The 20,028-nt window shown below is 41.3% G+C and overlaps 2 protein-coding genes across 4 annotated transcripts in view; both read right to left on the bottom strand.

The window, feature by feature from the left end:
* ARID5B (AT-rich interaction domain 5B) overlaps positions 1-1,476 on the bottom strand; it is a 151,759-nt gene extending 150,283 nt beyond the window's left edge. The window contains exon 1 of the mRNA XM_064145183.1: positions 1,277-1,476. The gene's annotated coding sequence lies outside the window, so the exon portion shown is untranslated. The remainder of the gene's footprint in view (positions 1-1,276) is intronic.
* A 14,545-nt stretch (positions 1,477-16,021) lies between these two features.
* The window catches only part of CABCOCO1 (ciliary associated calcium binding coiled-coil 1), a 65,102-nt gene continuing 61,095 nt past the window's right edge, over positions 16,022-20,028 (bottom strand). For all 3 annotated transcript variants that reach the window (XM_064145187.1, XM_064145188.1, XM_064145186.1), the window contains exons 6-7: positions 19,828-19,968; positions 16,022-16,394 (exon numbers count right to left, since the gene is read on the bottom strand). In XM_064145187.1, the coding sequence (XP_064001257.1) occupies positions 16,371-16,394; positions 19,828-19,968 (165 nt within the window). In that variant the 3' untranslated portion in view covers positions 16,022-16,370. The remainder of the gene's footprint in view (positions 16,395-19,827; positions 19,969-20,028) is intronic.

Below are 20,028 nucleotides of genomic sequence, written 5' to 3'. Positions count from 1 at the left end.
TACATGGGAGTAAGACTTCTAATATAGCAGCACAATTTATTCCCATTTCCAGTTTAATGGAGTCTTTCTGATTATTTTCACAGCATTGTGCAAGAGTTTTTTTCCTGTTGTACAAAAGGGAAAAGCTCCTAATGTGTTTCTGAAATGCCTTGTGAAGTTAACATGACTTATTCTTTATCATCAAGAGAATGATACTGGAATGAAAGTCAGTATTTTTGCTCAAAGTTTCTTAATATTCAGTCCTCATATGGCACAAGGGAGTAAACTCTCAATTACACGAAGGCAAATACAGAGAAATCCATCAAAGTCAATAGAGTTATTCTGGACACCTGAGTAATTTGTCCCTTGGTATAATTCAGTCTCCAAAATCCACTCTGAATGTCGGTAACGACTGCTTGCTATTCACTCATATTTTTAGCTCTGTTATAATTTGATTTTTTCCATGTTTCACAAATTGCTGGAGCCAGTTTATTTCAGATGATGCTGTTTCCCCAGCTTGGCTTCCCTATGAATAACCTTCATCATCACTTTGCTACTTTTGCTCAAATGTTTCATTTTTAACAATAAACATCTATCCCAGATGCCTTATTTTCAGCTTCATTAAATGTTTTACCAGTTCATCTTGAGTCATGTCAATATTTACCTTGGACACAGTTCCATATCCTTTAGTTTCTAATACTACAATTCTCCAGACAAGCTTATTGTTCCTGGCTTGAATTCTCCCAGTCACAGTTTAAAACTTCTTTTTTATTTTTTGACATGCGAAAGAAGATGTAAACTCACCCAACTATTTGCTTTGCTGCTTGCTACCAGCTATGCCTATTCCAAACATCTCTAAATTTATTTAATTACTTCAATTTCTGTGTACACACAGGCCCCAAACCTGTACCCAGTTACTCTTGAGGAATCATAGAATCATAGAATCAACCAGGTTGGAAGAGACCTCCAAGATCATCCAGTCCAAACTATCCCCCAGTCCTATGCAGTCAACTAGACCATGGCACTAAGTGCCTCAGCCAGGCTTCTCTTGAACACCTCCAGGGACAGTGCCTCCACCACCTCCCTGGGCAGCCCATTCCAATGCCAATCACTCTCTCTGTGAAGAACTTCCTCCTAACATCCAGCTATACTTTCCCCGGCACAACTTGAGACTGTGTCCCCGTGTTCTATTGCTGGAAATTTAAAGCCATTTAAGAAGAGGAATTAGCAGAAGAGAGAGCAGAAATCAGATATCAACCTTTTAGGTGTAGTATAACAAGAAGCCATTTCTACTGACCTTTTTGTATCATAGAGTGCGGGTGTCAGGAAACCAGGAGAGGTTGCCAGCCTCTGCACCTTTGCATGGGTCCTCACTGTGCAAACCCAGATACTCTTCTGAGAGATGGGACTGTGTTTCTTCACTCCAGCTCTTTCCCCTGCTCCTGGTCAGAGGGCCTGACTTGTGCTGAGCCATGTGCCATATGAAGGTCACCATCCTGGCTACTCAGCGGATCAGAAGAAATCCTGTAAAACAGTGAGCAACAGCAGGATGCCACAGTCACTGGACAGGAGGGCAGCAGGAGCATGGATCTGAGTTCTCCAGTAATATTTGTAACATAAGAAATGGTAGTAACTAAGAGAGAAGAGAGGTGATGTTTAGAGTCATATTGGAGCAATACAGAGCCTAAAAGGTAAGTGCAACAGGTTCTGTCCCTTTGGCGGCTGCCTAAGAGCAACATCTGGCTTTGGCAAGAGGCTAGTAACAGTTGGTCTATGACAGTGACAAGACATATAAAAGAAAGCAGGTGTGGGCATGATGGGGCTCAGCACAGGTACTGAAGGATGGTATGTGTGACCCCTGTGCAAGAGATACCTGAAATAGCTCAGTGTGCTCCTCCCCAAGCAGGCCTGAGCTGCCACACATAAAGCCATTCACGCCCAGGCTGCTCCTTACTGCTGTTAAGTATGCTTGCTTGAGAGAAGCTGGGCTAAATACTTACAAGAGAACAGGCCAAGGAAGTTTGAGAAATGGAATTTTCCTGGTACACTAAATTTGCTTCAGGTCCTTTTTCAAAGAAGTAGCACAAAAAAAGGTAGTGTGAGGTTTGATATATTTATATTATATATTCCTGTGCTGTTCTGGAATCAAACACTTTAATTTTATATCGGATATAAAAAAGCAAAGGTGTCAAGCTGGGAAAGTGCTTTGAAAATAACAAAGGACTTTATGTAGGATTCTTTGAGGTCATTTTATCTGTTGTTCCTGACAGTATTTAAATGTCTCCTTTCAGTGTAAAATGCCTTTGGTTGTTATTCACTGAAATCAGCAGTGGAGATGAGCAGGGCAGCTGGGCACACACCACCAGTGTGGTGGTGTGGAAAGAAGCATTCAGATTTCTAGGTATCTCCAAAGCACACGTGCCATCAGCTGATATTTGTCAGGAGATGTCAACATTGTCTAGGGAAGCAGTGAGCCACGTTTTTGTCAGAGTGGAGACAACCTGACATCATGCTGAATTCCCTGAGCAAGATACTCCTAGAATAGGTCAAGCTCTAACCTGAAATCCAGGTATCAAGCTGTGTTCGCAGTGCAACAATTCCAGTGATTGTCATAAGCACAGATACACAGGATTAGCTTCAAAATACCTTGCTTAGCTGCTTTAGCAACAGCAGCAACAATTAAATAATTCCTGCCATTAGCACACATGCTATTGCTAGCATCCCAGGAAAAGTGTGTCTGCACACTCTAATGAGGCTAGTAGTTCACATTATAGCTTACAGACTGTTCCCCTGTTCCTCAGCTCAGAAGGGCTGTACTGTCAAGAGGACAACTGAGATTTTATTTGTGTTTGGAAGAACTTGCTCAACTCTAAAGCAGAGGTGGTCATTTTATTCCTTTGGTCTAAGCCAGAATCAGAAAGATAAATTTGAAACTGGGATATTAATATTCCCTTCTCTGCCCTCTGTCTCCCTGAATATATGCACCGGAAAAAAGAACCTGCTTGATACAGGAAGAGAGATGAGACAGGATGAGGGACCACTGTCTCCCACAAACACATAGAATCATAGAATCAACCAGGTTGGAAGAGACCTCCAAGATCATCCAGTCCAACCTATCACCCAGCCCTATCCAATCAACAAGACCATGGCACTAAGTGCCTCATCCAGTCTTTTCTTGAAGACCCCCAGGGACGGTGCCTCCACCACCTCCCTGGGCAGCCCATTCCAATGGCAAATCACTCTCTCTGTGAAGAACTTCTTCCTAACATCCAGCCTATACCTACCCTGGCACAACTTGAGACTGTGTCCCCTTGTTCTATTGCTGGTTACCTGGGAGAAGAGGCCACCCCCCACCTGGCTACAATGCCCCTTCAGGTAGTTGTAGACAGCAGCCAGAAGATAAAAGGGAATGGCTGAATACCAGATTAAATGCAAGTTTCATGTAAATGACCACTTACAGAGACCTAGTAAATGATTCTGTGCAATGCATTTTCAGAGATCTTTCTCTACCGTTTTTGGTTTGCCTGTGTATTTAGGAGCTTTTTCCCCTTGGGGATGATATTCAGGTTTTAAAATCTGTATTAAATCTGTCACTACATTCATCTGTCACTCTGTGAAAAGACTTTTTTTAAAATTAAGTGTCTCTTTTTTGTTCTTTTTAACACGTTGCTGGATCAGAATGGAGTATTTAAGATAAGCCCTTTTAGCAGAAGTACTGCCCAAGATGGGATGGCAAGTAGGAAGGCTGGTTTTTATATTTAGTATGATCTCTTTTGGCCCAAACAACTAACCAAAGGTTTATTTAGAGGTTTTGCAACTACCCTGGCTGGGGACTGTGTGTTTTGGTTTGGATTTTGGTTTGTTTGGGGTGATTTTTTCCCCATTGGGTCAGGCATACTGCTCCTTTCAGAGCAAATGTCTTTGACACCAGATGTCCTGCCCTTCCTTGCTCTGCATCCCACCTTCCTGCTAGATGTTACTCCAAGCTGTGAGCTGCACCTTACCCACCATCGCTGACTTGTCTAACACAGTTATGAAAATCCTCCTGTGATGTTTAGCCTGTGTGTGGACTGCAGCAAAGTGATCAGCTCTGTCCTTCCACCTCTGCTTGGGTTACGGGCAGAGGGGACAATATAAGGAAAAAAAAAAAAAAAACAAAGAAGAGATTGCAGAAGGTGCCCATAAAATCCTCCCATTTCTTCTTGTTGCAGTTATAGCCACTTGGGTAACTGCTTGCTCAGCATCTCACTCAGGTCTGTACGTTTGGGGCCCTGTGACCACAGAGCACACCTTTCTCTCACTCAACACTGTCTCAATACTTATTCTGAGCTCAGCCTCCCTTGTGACCTAACTAAAACCAGCATCAGATTACTGTGCCATAATCAATGTGTTCATTTCCTCTCATTCTCTCTGTGCCTGTATACCTTCAATTATTCTTTTCCTCAATTGTTTTTTTTTTCCTTCCCATCAAAATACCTGGAAATGGTCCAAAAACTTTTTCCTGCTGCTAAATATGAACATTTTATTTGCTAATGTCCACTTGAATTTGATCCTGAACAGTATAATGGATTTAGGTATAAATATTTCACATACAGCCTATGATTTCAGTGCTGAATGCAAGACTCAAACATGTTAATCCCACCCATTTGAGTTCTGTTTTCTCCTTGGTTTTGGGTATTTCTGTTTCACTTGTCTTCATTCCCACCAACCACCCTGCACTGCCATGTGATTGCTTTCCTTCTGGAACAGAAGGGACAGTCATTCAGCCTGCAGGTTATACTTAGATTATCTTTAATCACTAGCCAGCTTCACTGATAGCAAACTCATTTCTTCTTTCAGAATAAGGGAAAACCCACTCCATGAAAAGACAAAAGGTGTAAGGATACTTCTGAAACAGTCACTGAAAAAAGATCCAAGGCTCAATCCTTACTATCATTCTCTCCAGTGAAAACAGAGTAAAATCAGTGGAGCTGCAATGGTGTAGCTGAGATACAGATCAAGACAGAGGTTTTGGAATATGCTGCTCTGTGTTTTGTTGTTTGGTTGTTTTTTCTGGTGTGGTGTTTTTTTTTTTCTATTACAGACATCTCATCTTGTGCTTTATGAGTTATTTTGAAGGTTTACTGTATCTGAGAAAATAGAGCAGGAGTTCAGATTATGAACTTTGATTGCTCATGGTTTATTCAATATTTTTAATAAAGTTTGAAAAGGTTCCCTTCCATCAAAGAATGTCCCCTTTGATTAATCAATTGAATTTGATATTTTCTCCATGGAGAATACAAAGCAGCATACCCCTTTGTCAGTTGTTTACAGGCAACTTTGCAGCACACAATAGAAAATTATTTTCTAAGCAAAAGAGCTGTGATCAGAAATGTTAATAAACCACTTAATAGAGGATCATAATTTTCCTCCTTTAAAAAACACACAATAAGCACATATCAAGCCATTTCTACTATAATCTGCATACTTTCCAAATAATACATTCAGAGTCATCTTAAATGGTCTTCACATTTACATCTGTAACAGCTGCAGTAGCAGCTCTGTCGGGCTTGATTTTATTCAGTGTTGCAGGATCAACATAAAATCTAGGCTGAAAATTAAAGGGAGTAAATGTCCCTCTGACAGTCGAGAGAATGATTTTGATCCAAGAGTATTTCTGGCCATAACTCACTTTCAAAAGAAGCTTTGTCATTTGTGCCTGGCCTAGTCCCAGTAAGTGCTATTATGATTTGTTACATTTTCTATAGAACCAGGAGACCATTTATTAGTCCTATGTTATTGTATTGAGCTTCAATTATGTAATAGTCATTATTCTGCTGAATATCCAAAGCTTTGTAAGAAAGTTTTCGATCTGGAAAGAAATGTACAAGGTTCTCAAATGATTTTGAGGAAGATCAAACCCCTCCTTTTTTTTTGCTAGTTGAAAGAGGAAAGGTCCCTTCTTGATACAAATCATGAATAATTTGAATAGACATTTTTCTAAAGAAAATTTCCTTTTTATCTGAAAGACATTGATAGTTTGGGATTCAAGCAGAAAAGAATAAAAGAAGAAATAATAGTTTCTTCCCAGAAGGGAATGTGATAGGTGCGCTTCCAAATTAGCAAGACTGTAACTGAATTACAACTGAAGAGTGTGCATGTGTGTGGGATTTGCCTGAGTACAGGTCAAGAGTGAGTATCTCCCATAAGCAGTGTGGAAGAGGAAGAGGCAGGTCCTCATCTGGAGTAAGCCTTACCAAGGCCCCCTGGATGCTGTTTTGCAGCTGACATAAGCTGGTGATGTGTTCCACAGGTTTGTTTGCTCATTTGCCTACCTTTTTTAGGGTTCAACAACACAAAGTCTTGATATCTAATCAAATCCCAGTGCCCTCCCATTTCCAACTGGGCTGAGACATCTGTACCTCCCAGACTTGTCAACAAATTAACTACCATGATATAACTGGCTAACTAGTTACCTGACATCCATAATATAACTGTTACCTGCCTGCCACAAAATAACTAGCAACTAGTTACCTGACAGCATCCTCTGTCATCCCTCGGTGTTTTAAAAAATGCCAACATCAAAACATAGATTTTAAAAAGCACTAGCATCAAAATAAACATTTATCAGCTCCAAGCATTTCTGCCCTTCATAAACCATTTTACATGATTGAAGGCTTCAGCTTTCAGTTCTCAGAGGCTTCTCCAGTCCTCAATCATGTTTCCCTGCTCTCTGTCGATAGCCAGATGCAACCATTCCTGTAACCATCAGCCACCAGGTAAACGTCAGTCCATCTGTTACCTCTGCTTTTTGCTTTTTCAAACCAATAAGAAATCCACCCCCACAATGCATGCAGAACATATACACACAACAGCTGCTTTGCCTCAGAGTGGCAAACCCAAGTACTCCTTATGTACTCTCAGGAAATGGGAAAGCAACGCTCCCAAGGCTGACAGATTTCTGAGATGATCTTTAATGTACACTCATTTTGACTGGTATTTTAGTAAAATAGCTCTAGCTTCATGCCAAGTGAACAGAAAGTAGGAAGCAAATCAACAGGCGCTTTTTTTTGATAGACCTCAGGATTTAGCAATCCATGGACAATGGAAATTCCCTATCAAAGCTGCACTGCTACTACAAAATCAACCAATTCAAACACTGCTGCTACAATTCCATGAGACATTCCATGGCTACTGCATAACAAGCATGTATATGTTTGCATGTATTTTTTGCCCTCTATGAAGGCAAGCAGGAATAAAGCAGGTGATAACACATTTTGACCACAACCGTATCAACCCCTGGTTATTTCTGCAGTATAAATGAGTTACATAGAGATCAGATGCACTGGCATTTCATTTACTAATTCCATTCAGAGAAGCATTTAAGAATCCTTATTTTTCACCTTAAAGAGCAAAGAAACTGAACACCCAGTTTATCTTAAAATAAGTGAATTGAAGTAAAACACATTCGCAAGTTGCGCATTTACTGGATCAAGTGACAAGTGAAATAAGGCATCAAGCCAGAATCTGATCTCGTTTGCCACTACATAAATGATGAGTAAGTCTACTAGGTCAACAGAGCAGCAGTGGAGTCACATGAGTCACAGCACTCTGCTCTTCAGCAAGATTACTCCATGTCTAAATATACTATTGCAGTTGCTTGAAGAAAAGCTTTGCATCAAGTTCTAATAAATGCTGGCAGCGATGATGTGCTCTGAGCAGTCATGAAGCCAAAAAGATGAACATGAATTAATAAGTAGCCTTAAAAACCTAATGAAAAGAATGGAAGTTTTGTCTGCACAAGGCAAGAACTGAGGAATCAGAACTTGGGTAATGAAAATCATGACCTAATTTTTCCACTACTCCCATTTAGCCACCTTTCACATGGGTCTGGGGAAAAAAAAAAAAAAGGAAAAAAAAAGCAGAAAAGGGAAGAGAATTTCCTTCAGGATCAGTGCAGTACATGCCATTACACTTTTTGGGCAAAGTTTGTACAAGTTACCACTCAACTAAATAGTGACAACAGTTTGTTTCACTATAATTTTAACCAAGCTTGTCCTGATAAATGATGTCTTGCTTCTCCCAGGGGAATGTATTAAATAAACTTACCATTGCCAATGAACAGGCACAGCTATACCGACAGAAGCCAATCCAATGCCCCATCCATGTGATACAGCAAAACAGTAATTCCAGTAAATACCCTTTATATCTCCAGCTGATACACACAGTACTGAAGCTGGGAAAATGACAGCTCAATAAACCACAGACCAGATGCCCTTCAGTCTGTTTTGGTTGTTTTTTTTTCCATTTGGGTCCTAATTTAGTGATATTGCAAAAATAGTGCTAAGTAACTAAAATTGCTTATCAAATGTAGGTTTGCGTACTCTATCAACAAAGTAGTGAATTAAAGGAGATTTCATAATTCCTTATGAATTGCTCTCCTACCTAGTCTTTCCACTGGAAGCCTGATTAAATGAGTATTATTCCTTCTTAAGTGGTTTTACAGGTCATTTATCTTAGATTTATGAGTATCAACCTACTTTAGGAGGTATTAGATAGCTTTAACGTTTGACACGTATTCTCTAAATCATTTACAGTGCTCTCCATTTGCACTAGATGATCAGTAATCTTCTCAATATTAGGTTTTATTGACAATGCACCATATAGAGTCCTTATTATATGGTAATGACATCAGATAGGTGTAAGATTGGGAACTAATAAATCCAAAAGCTCATTTTTTATTGTTGACACAGAGCTAAGGAATAATGTACGTGCATCTAAATCACTCTGTTTCTCAATAACACAACACACATACATGTTTAACCTGTTAGGAGCAAGTGCACAGATGTGCAAACAGATCCTAATATCTGCTTTAAGCCTGACAGATTTATGCTTAAAGCTCTGTATTTACTCAGAGAAAACCACCAGTGGATGTGAGACTCCCCTGTTGTGTGGAAACACCTGCAAGCACGTCACACTATGCAGTGGGTGCATGTAATGCTGTGGCAGGAGAAGCAGGGGGCTCAACGCAGGTCTCCAAGTTCCTAAGTGCTGCTTCGTGTCTAGCTGCTGCTGTCCAAGTATGGCAGCCTCAAGGAGCTCAAGCATGCCTCTGTGATACCTGAGTCACACCAAGGTAAACATGCCTATTGAGATCAAGAAGCATTTTGTCTCAGTAAGGAGTCAGTAAGTCTAAGGACTCAAAAATCAGCCCCATAATTTATATCTAGAAGACTGTATCGAAAGCTGTCATATATAACAAAGACATACCTTCGTGGAGCCCTACCCAATAAAAATTTCACAGAAATATTGGCATTGATAGTAATTGAATTCAGCTGAATAACTGATTCGACTACTTCAATAGAAGATCAGCCCCCACATCTATATTACTCACAGAAAATTGGAGTAGGAGAACAAAAAAAAAAAAAAGCAAGAGTCTTTGGTAGTAAATGAACATCTCTCCACTGAGTTCTACAGAATTAAAGGTCTCATCTGCAACCCCCTAATCCAAAGGTACGTCTTTGAAATGCAATCAAGAGATTTGTATCCATCCTGCTTTTATAGTACGTCACTGGAAACGGTTTCTGGGGCATTGGAGCTGCATGAACTGGCAATTTGTTACGTTGAAATGTGACATTTCAAAAAGAGGCTGGAATGTTCTCAGAGTAAAACCAACACAAAATCTGAATCCTGCTTTGATGTGAACACCTACCTGGTAAGAAAACTCCAGTAAAAAAATTGTGTTACTGGCAAAATTGTCCTGTGACAATTACATGCAACTCTAACTGTGAAAAGCAGGGAGGTACAGTACAGAGGTGGTTTTCTCTCCCCTTGCTTCTTCAAAAAGAATCAGTCCCAAAATCCTTCCTCAGGTTACAGTCCTGGCAGGCTCACTCGGTTGTATACAAATGATCTAGCAGCAGAGGAACTGGTGATACTAAACACTGAGAATGATGAATTCCAATCAAAAGAAAACATCTCACTCCAACTGTCACAATAAGCATCACTGTTACCTTGTATTACTTTGCTAAGACCAGGCACAGATTTGCTGAAGGGCGAAATGTGGATAGAAAAAAAAACCCCAAAGCAACCTGAAACCCAAAAGAAAAAGAATCCTCCCAAATTCTGACACCCCGGCACTGCATGCACACTTCTGACCTTGACATAAGGGAGTGCCTGCATTAGCAGGCAATTTACTAAAGTGCTGTGAAACAGAAGAAATACTACAAGTTCCTTTTTTCTTATTAGCAGACCTAAGTGCATTCTGCAATGTGGTGTCTACATTTTTGTAAGCTTGTTTCATTCACTCCATTCCCAAATCAGCAAAATTTAGCAATCCTCAACATCTCTCTGTGATGAGTGAAATTTCTTTTACTACTGTGAAGAAGGGAGGAGGTCAAGAAGGCTTGGGAAAAATTGTCAGTATGATCTGCAATATGAATTTGGCAGAAAAGAAATTGAGAACATTTCTTTGGAAAACAATCAAAGGACAAAATTTCCTCTTGGAGCTGCATAGTAATTCATGTTTTATATGCTCAAAAAAAGCCTTGCTACTCTGATGATTAGGATAGCAAACTATTCACTGCCTGCCTGACAGACCAAAGATGGTCATTTTTCCTCCATTTGCCAGTATCTTTCTGTTCAGGCAGGGACATGTGTGCGTCCCTTAACACACAGATAAAGACTGAATGATGCATCTCTGCTCAGAAAGATTATAATCTGAGTTAGATATGGCACAGAATGGAATGATATAAAAAAACAGGCAGCTGGCAGAAATTTAAGCTCCTTCAGGAAGAGAATGACACACAGTTTCTATTACCTGGATTATCTCAGCTGCTCACAGTGAAAAGCCAGTGTCTTCATGGTTAACCACTTAAACCACCTCATTACACACAAGCAACCAATTAAACCAAGGATCTTGAGAGCCTCTGAGATGAGAAATCCTAAGCTTCCTGTATCTGTTCCAGCCAGGGTTAAACAACAACAACTTAAAATCAAGGCATGGAACTTTCTGCACCAAAAGCTATGGTGGCCAGGAGTACAACTGAGTTCAATTAAGGACCAGACAAACTCACAGAGATGTCCTTTGATTTAAAACTACCATTGGGGTTGGGTGCACACTTGTGGATCCACAGGTTTCTAAAGCATTGATCAAGGGCAGGGTAGGCCTTTATATGGTGGATGACTCTCAGTGTATCCCGTTCCTATACTTTCCCTAACCAGTTTTCATAGACAATACCTGGGACATTTGGATCTTGCTCTGTCCAGGCATGACATTTTTTACACTATAATCAATGCAGTCATAATAATAGAGTGTTTAGACAAGAAAATTGTCTTGGCTGGAGTTGAAATGATACAAGATTCAAACATTATGAAAACGTTCAGTGAGGTATCTTCAGAAAGGGTAAAAAAGTGGTGAATAAAAACTTTGAAATATTCATATAGAACAGCCTCAGCAGAGGGAGGCAAAATCCCAATGTCTTCCTTGCAGTCATTGGAGGAACTGGCTTATCTACAAAGTGCTCAGCAGAGGCTCCCATCATGGATCACCTTCCACATCAGCATCCCAAAATGATACAGCTTCATTAGCCCTCTTCCAGGAATCACAGAATGTTAGGGGTTAGAAGGGACCTCGAAAGATCATTTAGTCCAACTCGCCTGCTAGAGCACGATCATCTAGAGTAGGTCACAACAGGAATGCATCCACAACTTCTCTGGGCAACTTGTTCCAGTGCTCTGTCACCCTCACAGTGAAAAAGTTTTTCCTTATGCTCATGTAGGACCTCCTACGCTCCAAGTTGCACCTGTTGCCCCTTGTCCTATCACTGAACATCACTGAGAAGAGCCTGGCTCTATTCTCCTGACACAGGTCAGGAGGTTGCATCCTCCTTCACAGGTTGTGCTGGAGACTCTCAAGCAGTTCCCTTCTTGAACTGAGTGGCCCAGAACTGGACACAGTATTCCAGATGTGGCCTTACCAGGGTAGAGTAGAGGGGGAGGAGAACCTCTCTTGACCTATTAATCACACCCCAGGATGCCACTGGCCTTCTTGGCTCATGGTCATCCTTCTGTCCACCAGGGCCCCCAGGTCCCTTTCACCAGAGCTGGTCTCCAACAGGTCAGTCCACAATCTATAGTGATCCATGGGGTTGTTCTTTCCCAGACGGGACACATACCGTATCCATTTATGGACCATTCTTCCTTGTAGCCTCTAACAATCCCCTTCTGTCAGGTCACAGGTCTCCCCTCTTACTCCCCCTACCCCACCTGTCTGGGGTGCTTGTAGCAACACACCTTTTCTGTTTCTGCTCTTTGAATCAGCTGCATAAACCTGCAAAATACACACAACTACCTGCAGGCTTAGCAACACGGTGAGTGCATGAGTCTGCATGAACACAACCGCATGTTTAATGCAGTCTTTGTTGCGTCAGTGACAGCACAGGTTTTAAAGCAGCACTACTATGCTTTAAAGCAGTCTACTATGTAAAAAAAATCAACTTGTTTCTACCCTGGAAATATTTTACATTCTGTTCTTTCTGCATCATTACTAATTCCAAGTTCTGTTTAATGCTCTGCATCTGAATGGGACTCTCAATTACATGAGTCACTGCAACTACCCTTTGATTATTTTTCTTTTATTTTTCTCACGTGCCTGTAATCTGAATCCACAACTGCTGGAGCTTGAAGCTTGCCCTGCACACTTGAAGTGCCACAACAAAATGGGCTGAAATGAGACATTCAGTTTTGAGTTGCTTGTGGCAAGCAATGCTGCTCCTATGTTTTGTCACTGCTGTCACTTCCTCGTGCACTGTGGCAGAGAAGTGGATGTGATTTCACCTTGAACAGAACCCCTCCCTAGACTGCCAGCGTACAGAACTATGTGACTGCATACTGTGCCAGGGGCAGGTGTAACACCATCCTGTGATGAGGGGAGAGGGTGGGCCTTTGCCTGTAGTCTCTCGCTGCTGGATGACATGCCATCCTTGCTGGTGAGTACAGACATCCCCACCCCACCCCAGTACACCTATGGGTGTTAGCCATGAATTCTTAACCAGCCTTTGTAGGTACATAACCCATGTTAAAGTTCACATCACATCCATGCTTTGCCACAAAGAGATGCAAGCAGAGGACAGAGACCATGTTAGCTTCCTTTCTTCTGTGCAGCCCTCTTCTACATGTTCCTGGATTAGCCCAGGATCAGACCTGTGTTCTGGAGTCTTTCAGGTGTGTACAATACATGTCTGGATGAAAGTGCATTGCTGGTCAGTTTTGGTCAGTTGAGTCATGTGCTTCAGAGTCAAATTCAATTGGATCAATGTTGACATTGTATGCAGGTTGGCAGTGTAGGTTAATGAAGAAAATGTCTTTTTCTCACTTGTGAAAAGCTGAATTTAAAGCCTATGCACAGTAGCTTTTCTGGGAAAGCAAATTTTCTAGGAATGCCAGTTACAATTTTAGGAAGAAAACAATGTAATTTTCAGATTCAAATCAAGTTTTGGCACAGAAGAAGAGAAGCAAAGCTTAGAAGAAAAGGTCATGGCAAACCAGTATGAAACAGGTAAAAAACTCTTCTTTTTTTTGGGTATCTTTTCCCATCTCTTTTTTCAAGCCAGCTTATTAGAAAAAGCTGCTCTCCACTGCTTCTAAACTGCCATCACTCTATAACACAGAAAAGCAATGCCTGAAAATAGAGCTGAGCTTTTACTAGAGTAATTACTAGTTGTTCCTTCACTGTCTTATTATAAAATCCTAGTGACAACCAGGAGTTTACTATGAAGATGCTAAAAAGCATCAGTATCATACTTTGCATAGGAAAAATTCAGACTCCTTTACATCTGTCCTCTGTCCCCTGAAACACCACCACTTCTCTGGCAGACAAGGTAGAACTGTAAGACTTGTCTGTTTTAAATTGAAAGCTGTGTGTGGGAGGAATCTGTTAGGAACTATGTTAAGTGTGTGTATTGTAAAGAATTATGTTAGATCAATGATGTTGGAAAAAAAAAATCAAAGATTGTTATAATAAAGCCTCAACTGAAGGTCCCAGAAATAACGGCATCATTATTTTTAGAGATGACTATAGCAGTAACTCAACATGACACAAGAGACCTGAAAAACAACAAGCCTGATTTAAACCAATGGAAAAGCCAGGAATGCAGAATGGAGACTGCTCTTAATGCACCATATTGCATCTGAACATTTTGTTCCTACCCATCTATCCAAAGCATGACGTTTTGCATTTCATATTAACATTCTGAAGACATTAAAGGATTCTTCATTTTGATGTTCATATGCTGTGTCAGAACTCAACTTCCCAGAGAGATGTAATGCCTACCTTTTACTCTCTCCTTCAGCCTCCTAACCACCTTCCCTTTCTCTCCCTCCAAAAATCCCTGGGGCTGTTTTTATTGGTGGCATTATTTGGTTCAGCAGGAATACAGTTACGAGTGCTGTTTGTGGGATTGGAACTTCACTTTGGATTTCTTCAGTACCTCAGCTGTTATGCATATGTACTTTAACTGCATGCTAACAAATCACTGCAGTAATACTTGGTGTTCCTATAGACAGTGCTCAAAGCATTTAACAGTTCTCCAGAGATTCTACAAACTCTGGGAGAGGGAGGGAGGGAGATGAGCAAAAGCCTTTGCTTAGGAGTGGCCTTACCATGTACGCTAGTTAGGCCCTGTCTGTGAGGCACTCTGATGGCAATGCTGTACCCTTCACATTTCAGTCTGAAGTGCTAAAAAAGGGTAAATTGCCAATAACACGTTTCTGCTAAAACGTATTTTGAGTATTTTTTTTCTTCGTATGGACAGCTCTTCTCAGAAGTTCTGTTTTTACCTTTGAGTTCAGAACAAGGTCTGGCGTTAGCAGAGTATGTTGGGAGGTGAATTTCTCTATCAAAAGAAAGGACCTCTTGATTTCACAAAGTTGTGATTCAACTGAAAAAATTCAAGGCAATAAAGCAACACAGAAGGCAAGCAGGCCTTAGAGCAACTTACAACGACTTAAGTATTTCCCAAGGGCTTCTGTAAAGGTAAAACTACTGATTTGCCCGGCATTACCTCAGAGCTGGAGCAGGACAGGGGGCTTTCTGTGGCTGGACGGCAGCTCCCCGGACTGCGCTGGAGCCGTGACGGCAGGAGCCGTGACGGCAGCTCGGAGGCAGCTGGTTACGGAGCACCTGACCGAGGAAAGCCCCTCCTGAGGGCAGGGGCAGGTGACGGGGCCGCGACAGGCCCCCGGCGCCCTTCCCGTGGCCCTGGGCGCGCAGAGGGCCTGCGACGCGCGGCCCCTGGCGGCGGCGCACTCCCGGCTGAGGCGCGGGCAGGCGGCGCCCCCTGCCGGCCGCGCCCGGCCGCGTCCGGCCGCTGGGGGACCGAGCCGCTCGGGCGCTGCGGTTCGGCCGGGCCGGCGGCAGAGCAGCTCTCGCCGCGGGGGCGGAATGCAGCAGGGACTTCGTGGGAAACACACACGGAGTAGTCGCGACTAAAGCATTCCCAAATTGCTGCACCGAATACTGTCCACTGAAATCAAAAGGAACTCTTGCTGGGAATACCGCAAAAGTGCCAGCTCCTCATTTGCACATTCAACGTGGCGGAAATAGAGAAGAGTAGATCGTTTTAAAGCTTAGGGAGCAACTGGAAATGATAACACACGTACTAATGAATGACTACAGCGAGAAGTAGGTTCATCTAAATACAGTGAAAAAGTTCTTTCCTGTGTAGATGCCAGAGCACTGGAATAGACTGCCCAAAGAGGGGTGCCGTCTCCTCTGCAGACTTTCAAAACCCACCTGGATGCATTCCTGTGCAACCTCACCTAGGTAAACCTGAGCTTTAGGGGGGGCTGAACTAGATAATCCCCAGAGGTCCTTCCATCCTTTACCAATCTGTGATTCTGCTAAAGTGCTTAATTACATGCTAATTGAATTCTGTGGTTTATCTGCAGTGCCTCAAAATGATCTTTTCTCTTTGCGTATTCTTCTACATAAATAACCCTGAAAAAAACATGAGTGTAGAGCAGAAGGTGTTAGATATTTGATTACTGGGAAAAGGAAAGAGAATGAAACTGAAGTGATTTATTTATTTAAAAAACAGAATTTCTATTAAGAAATAAACTAACCTGCAACATGTTTTAATTACATATCCTTCTGTTTACAATCTTCTGCTGAAGCCTAAACTAAATAACAACAGCGGCAGAACACAGTAAATTTGAGGAGCTAGGATGAACTACTTCTAAGTAAATGTTAACAGAGCAATTTTCCCTTATAAGAAAACAATTACATTCAGGCAGGGAGCCAGTCTTCTGTGCAAGCCATCCCCTAATGTCCAATTTGTGTAAAATTCAACGTCACCTTTCTTATCTGGCCGTGTAGGACTCTTTAATTTTTCTGTGTAAGTTTCTTCTTGCATTCACAGCTTTTCATTTATCTCTGCCTGTAAAGAGAACGAGAATAAAAAAGGTGGTTCTGATGGAGCTATCTTAGGCTGCACATTGTCTTTGTGGTTTTGACACGCTGTCGTGCAGCAAGACAGACATTATCCTACACACCTTCCTGTTTTGCAGCCACAACAGTGTTTCAGCCTGTATTAAAGTGATAACACTTTATCATATGCACAATTCTGATGTATGGTATGACTGCTGTGGACAGGAAGTGATCTGGGACAGCCATTTCTCACGTAACCTTGTCTTGGGAGATAGGCTAATTTGCCTGTACTCTGGGGCAGTCTTTACCAATAAACACCAAATCAGAAAAACTGCTTTGGGATTTGGTTGTTGCCATTGTTTTCCTTTGCTGCAGATGTTCTCTAGTGTAGTACATTTTGTTGAAACATTGAAGGAATTAGAAAGCATTACTGAAAATGAAGAGTAAAAAGCCATCTTTCTGTCATGTTGCTTGTCTTTCTTAATTACGAATGTGTATCTCACTCTGGAAATCCAGGCTGCTATAGACAATGTTTAATTTGTATTCTAATATTTGTGGGGAAGGTACAAAGATTGTGATGTAACTTAGTGAAATCTTTGGCATTAACGTGTAGCAATCTGCAATTCTATAGCTTTTGGAAAGATGGGCTCACTGGAAAAAAAGGCCACAAATACTGAGTGTTTATGAGGACTTTATGTATTTTTCTCAGTATCAGCATCCATCACTGAAAAAATACATATGAAATGGGAGTTTAATGGCCTCCATTCTAAGATTCAGAAAGTTTTAGTAAGTGGAACAGGCCTCAAGGTCCTTCACAGGCTTCATCTAAACTATTCCAGAATTTACAGCTATATTCTTAAAGGACTTCATGTAGTTTTGTAAAAATGAACGGATATGGCCCAGAAAAGCTTGCAGTAAGTTGCCATTTTAGGAATGTTTTGGCTTGCTAGTTCTAGCAATCCCTCCTAGTGCTGTACTGCAACCTATCAAGGGACAAACACAGCTGAAATGCTTTCAAAATTCTCAGATTAGCATTAAAAAAAGCCAGAATTTGTGTCTCAACTTTGTATCTTTTGGGAATGGGCTTCACTATATGCAATCCATCCTCAAATATCAACAAACATATCCCTGTTCCTTTCCATTAAATGAATACTTGCTTTGCTGTGGGACACTGATCCTTCAGGCTAATCCCCGCCCAGCCACCCCAGATGTCTTTCCTTCTTCAGTTTTACATCCCTCTGCCTCTGATGCTACCTTCAGTGGAAATCAGCTGCCACCATACTTCACTATGGCTGCTGTTGTGATCACTGAGTGCCAGCACTGTGATTTCAGACTAAAAGTTATTTTCTAGACTCAAGTAAAGCAGCAGCTGCATTCTGTTCCCTGGAGACGGAACGCAGAATGTGAAGTCACAGTTCACACATAACAACAAAATGGTATCATTCTGACTGTGTATCAGGTGAAAATCTTACAAGGTTGCCTCAGAGGTTAAGAAATTGAAATATCAGGTAAAAAAAAACCCAGATGGATTAGTGGAAAGCTTTCTAAAAATTAAACAGCAATTATTTTCTGTGTATATAACCAGAGTGCAAAAGAAAAAAGAGAAAAGGGGAAAAAAAAGATTTTTTTTCTCATCTGTGCAGTTTTTCTAAAGAAGAGAAAAGCTTGTAGCACTGATGGCAATGAAATCAAGGTCAAATGAAAACGAGGCATTGCATGTTTTCTGTAGGTAGGGACAAAAATAAGACAACATTGGCCAGGTTCCCTCCTGTTTCTAAATGACATGTTGAAATGGAATCTGAAATCAAACAAGTAGATCTAATGATGGCATCATTATTCCAGTTATATTTCCCATTCACACATATGCCATGCAAAGTAATTTATCAATATCACACTATTTTCAGTTAAAGTTATATTAACTATTTAATAAACTGCTGTATGGTCAATGTGCTGTATCTCAAGTTTAAAGTGCCTAATGCTGCATGGCTGTTGCAAAGCAAACCAAATTCTGCCAGTTCTTTGGTGGAATACTTAAAGGACGGGTGTCAGGAGGTTGAGCCAGTCTTTTCTCAGTGGTGTCCAGTGGCAAGGTAATGGGCACAAACTTGGATGTAGGAAGTTCTGTCTAAACATGAGGAGGAATGTCTTTATGTTGAGGGTGGTGGAGCACTGGAACAGGCTGCCCAGAGAGGTGGTAGAGTTTCCATCTCTGAAGTTATTCAAAGCCTACCTGGACGCTGTCCTGTGCAACCTGCTGTAGGTGAATCTGCTCTCACAGAGAGGACTGGACTAGATGATCTTCAGAGGTCCCTTCCAACCCCTACTATTTTGTAATTCTATGGAACTGAGTTCTAACTCATTTGCTTTCAATAATTTCATATGTTTGAGGGAGTAGTTTACAAAATAACTATGGTCTACTCTGCTAGCTTTCCACGTTTCATTTTACAGACCTCCTTGTAGAGAATCAGATCATCCTACAACAAACGTTAAGTCGACTGACAATAGCTTCTTTCCCTTTCATGAACCCCACAGAAAGAACTCATGGACTCCTCAGAGTCTGCGTACCACATACCAAAACCTGATTCGTTCCATTATGAGGAGCAATGGAGGGAGCTGGGACTGTTTAGTTTGAAAAAGAGGAGCTAAGGGGAAACCTCATCACTGTCTACAACTACCTGAAAGGATGTTGTGGAGAGGTTGGTACTGGTCTCTTCTCAGAGGTAATTAGTGACAGAACAAGAGGGAATGGCCTGCAGCTGAGACTGAGTAGGTTTAGAATGGACATTAGGAAAAGAAAATTCACAGAAAAGAGTGGTCAGGCATTGGACTGAGCTGCCCAGGGAGGTGGTTGAGTCACCAACCCTGGATGTGTTTAAAAGTCATTTGGATGTGGTGCTTAGGGTTTAGGGTAAACCTTGCAGAGTAGGGATATTGGTTGGACTTGCTAGTCCTGAGGGTCTTTTTCAACCAGACAGTTTCTATGGTTCTGTGATCAAGGCACTTTTTATATAGTTAGGCACCTACCAAATGAAGTCTAGAATTGGCATAAGTGTGTTATTTCTTATACATATTTTAAGATGTGTAGCATAGCTGCATGTAACAATCTATATTAAGCACACACTGCATATGCTCCATCACAGCAGCTGATCCTGAACCCCTGAAAAGGAATTTTATCACTGACATCACTGAGAACAGGATTTGGTCTGTATTTCTTAACACGTAGTATGCTGAATATATATGTTGTTATATTACCAAATATTTTTTATCTTATAACATGTAAGCTGACTAAACTAGGAGTTATTTATAGAGAGTAATTCACTTTTTTTACAGCATATGGAGGTGCTTTTTGCCAGCTTTAGTATGAATACAGCTTATATTCATTAGAGCTGAGCTAGCTAATTAACCATAGACAGAATTAGTGAAAAGCTTTCTAGTAATATCACCTCAAGGTTGCCAATAAGTTCATGTGGGATTTCATCCACTGTGGAATTCTGATCTTCAGCAGTGGCATAAGCCACACTGTCTTCTTTAAAGGACTCTGCCTCTGGACGGGGCTCTTCCAGGTAACCCTCTTTATCAGATTGCTACCAAAAATCAAACACAAGAAATGCATGAGTTTGAACATCCTCCTGCTCTCTACAAGA

Source organism: Pogoniulus pusillus, chromosome 6 (genome assembly GCF_015220805.1).
Source record: "Pogoniulus pusillus isolate bPogPus1 chromosome 6, bPogPus1.pri, whole genome shotgun sequence".
NCBI lineage: Eukaryota > Metazoa > Chordata > Aves > Piciformes > Lybiidae > Pogoniulus > Pogoniulus pusillus.
This window is presented reverse-complemented; position numbering and strand designations above follow the sequence as displayed.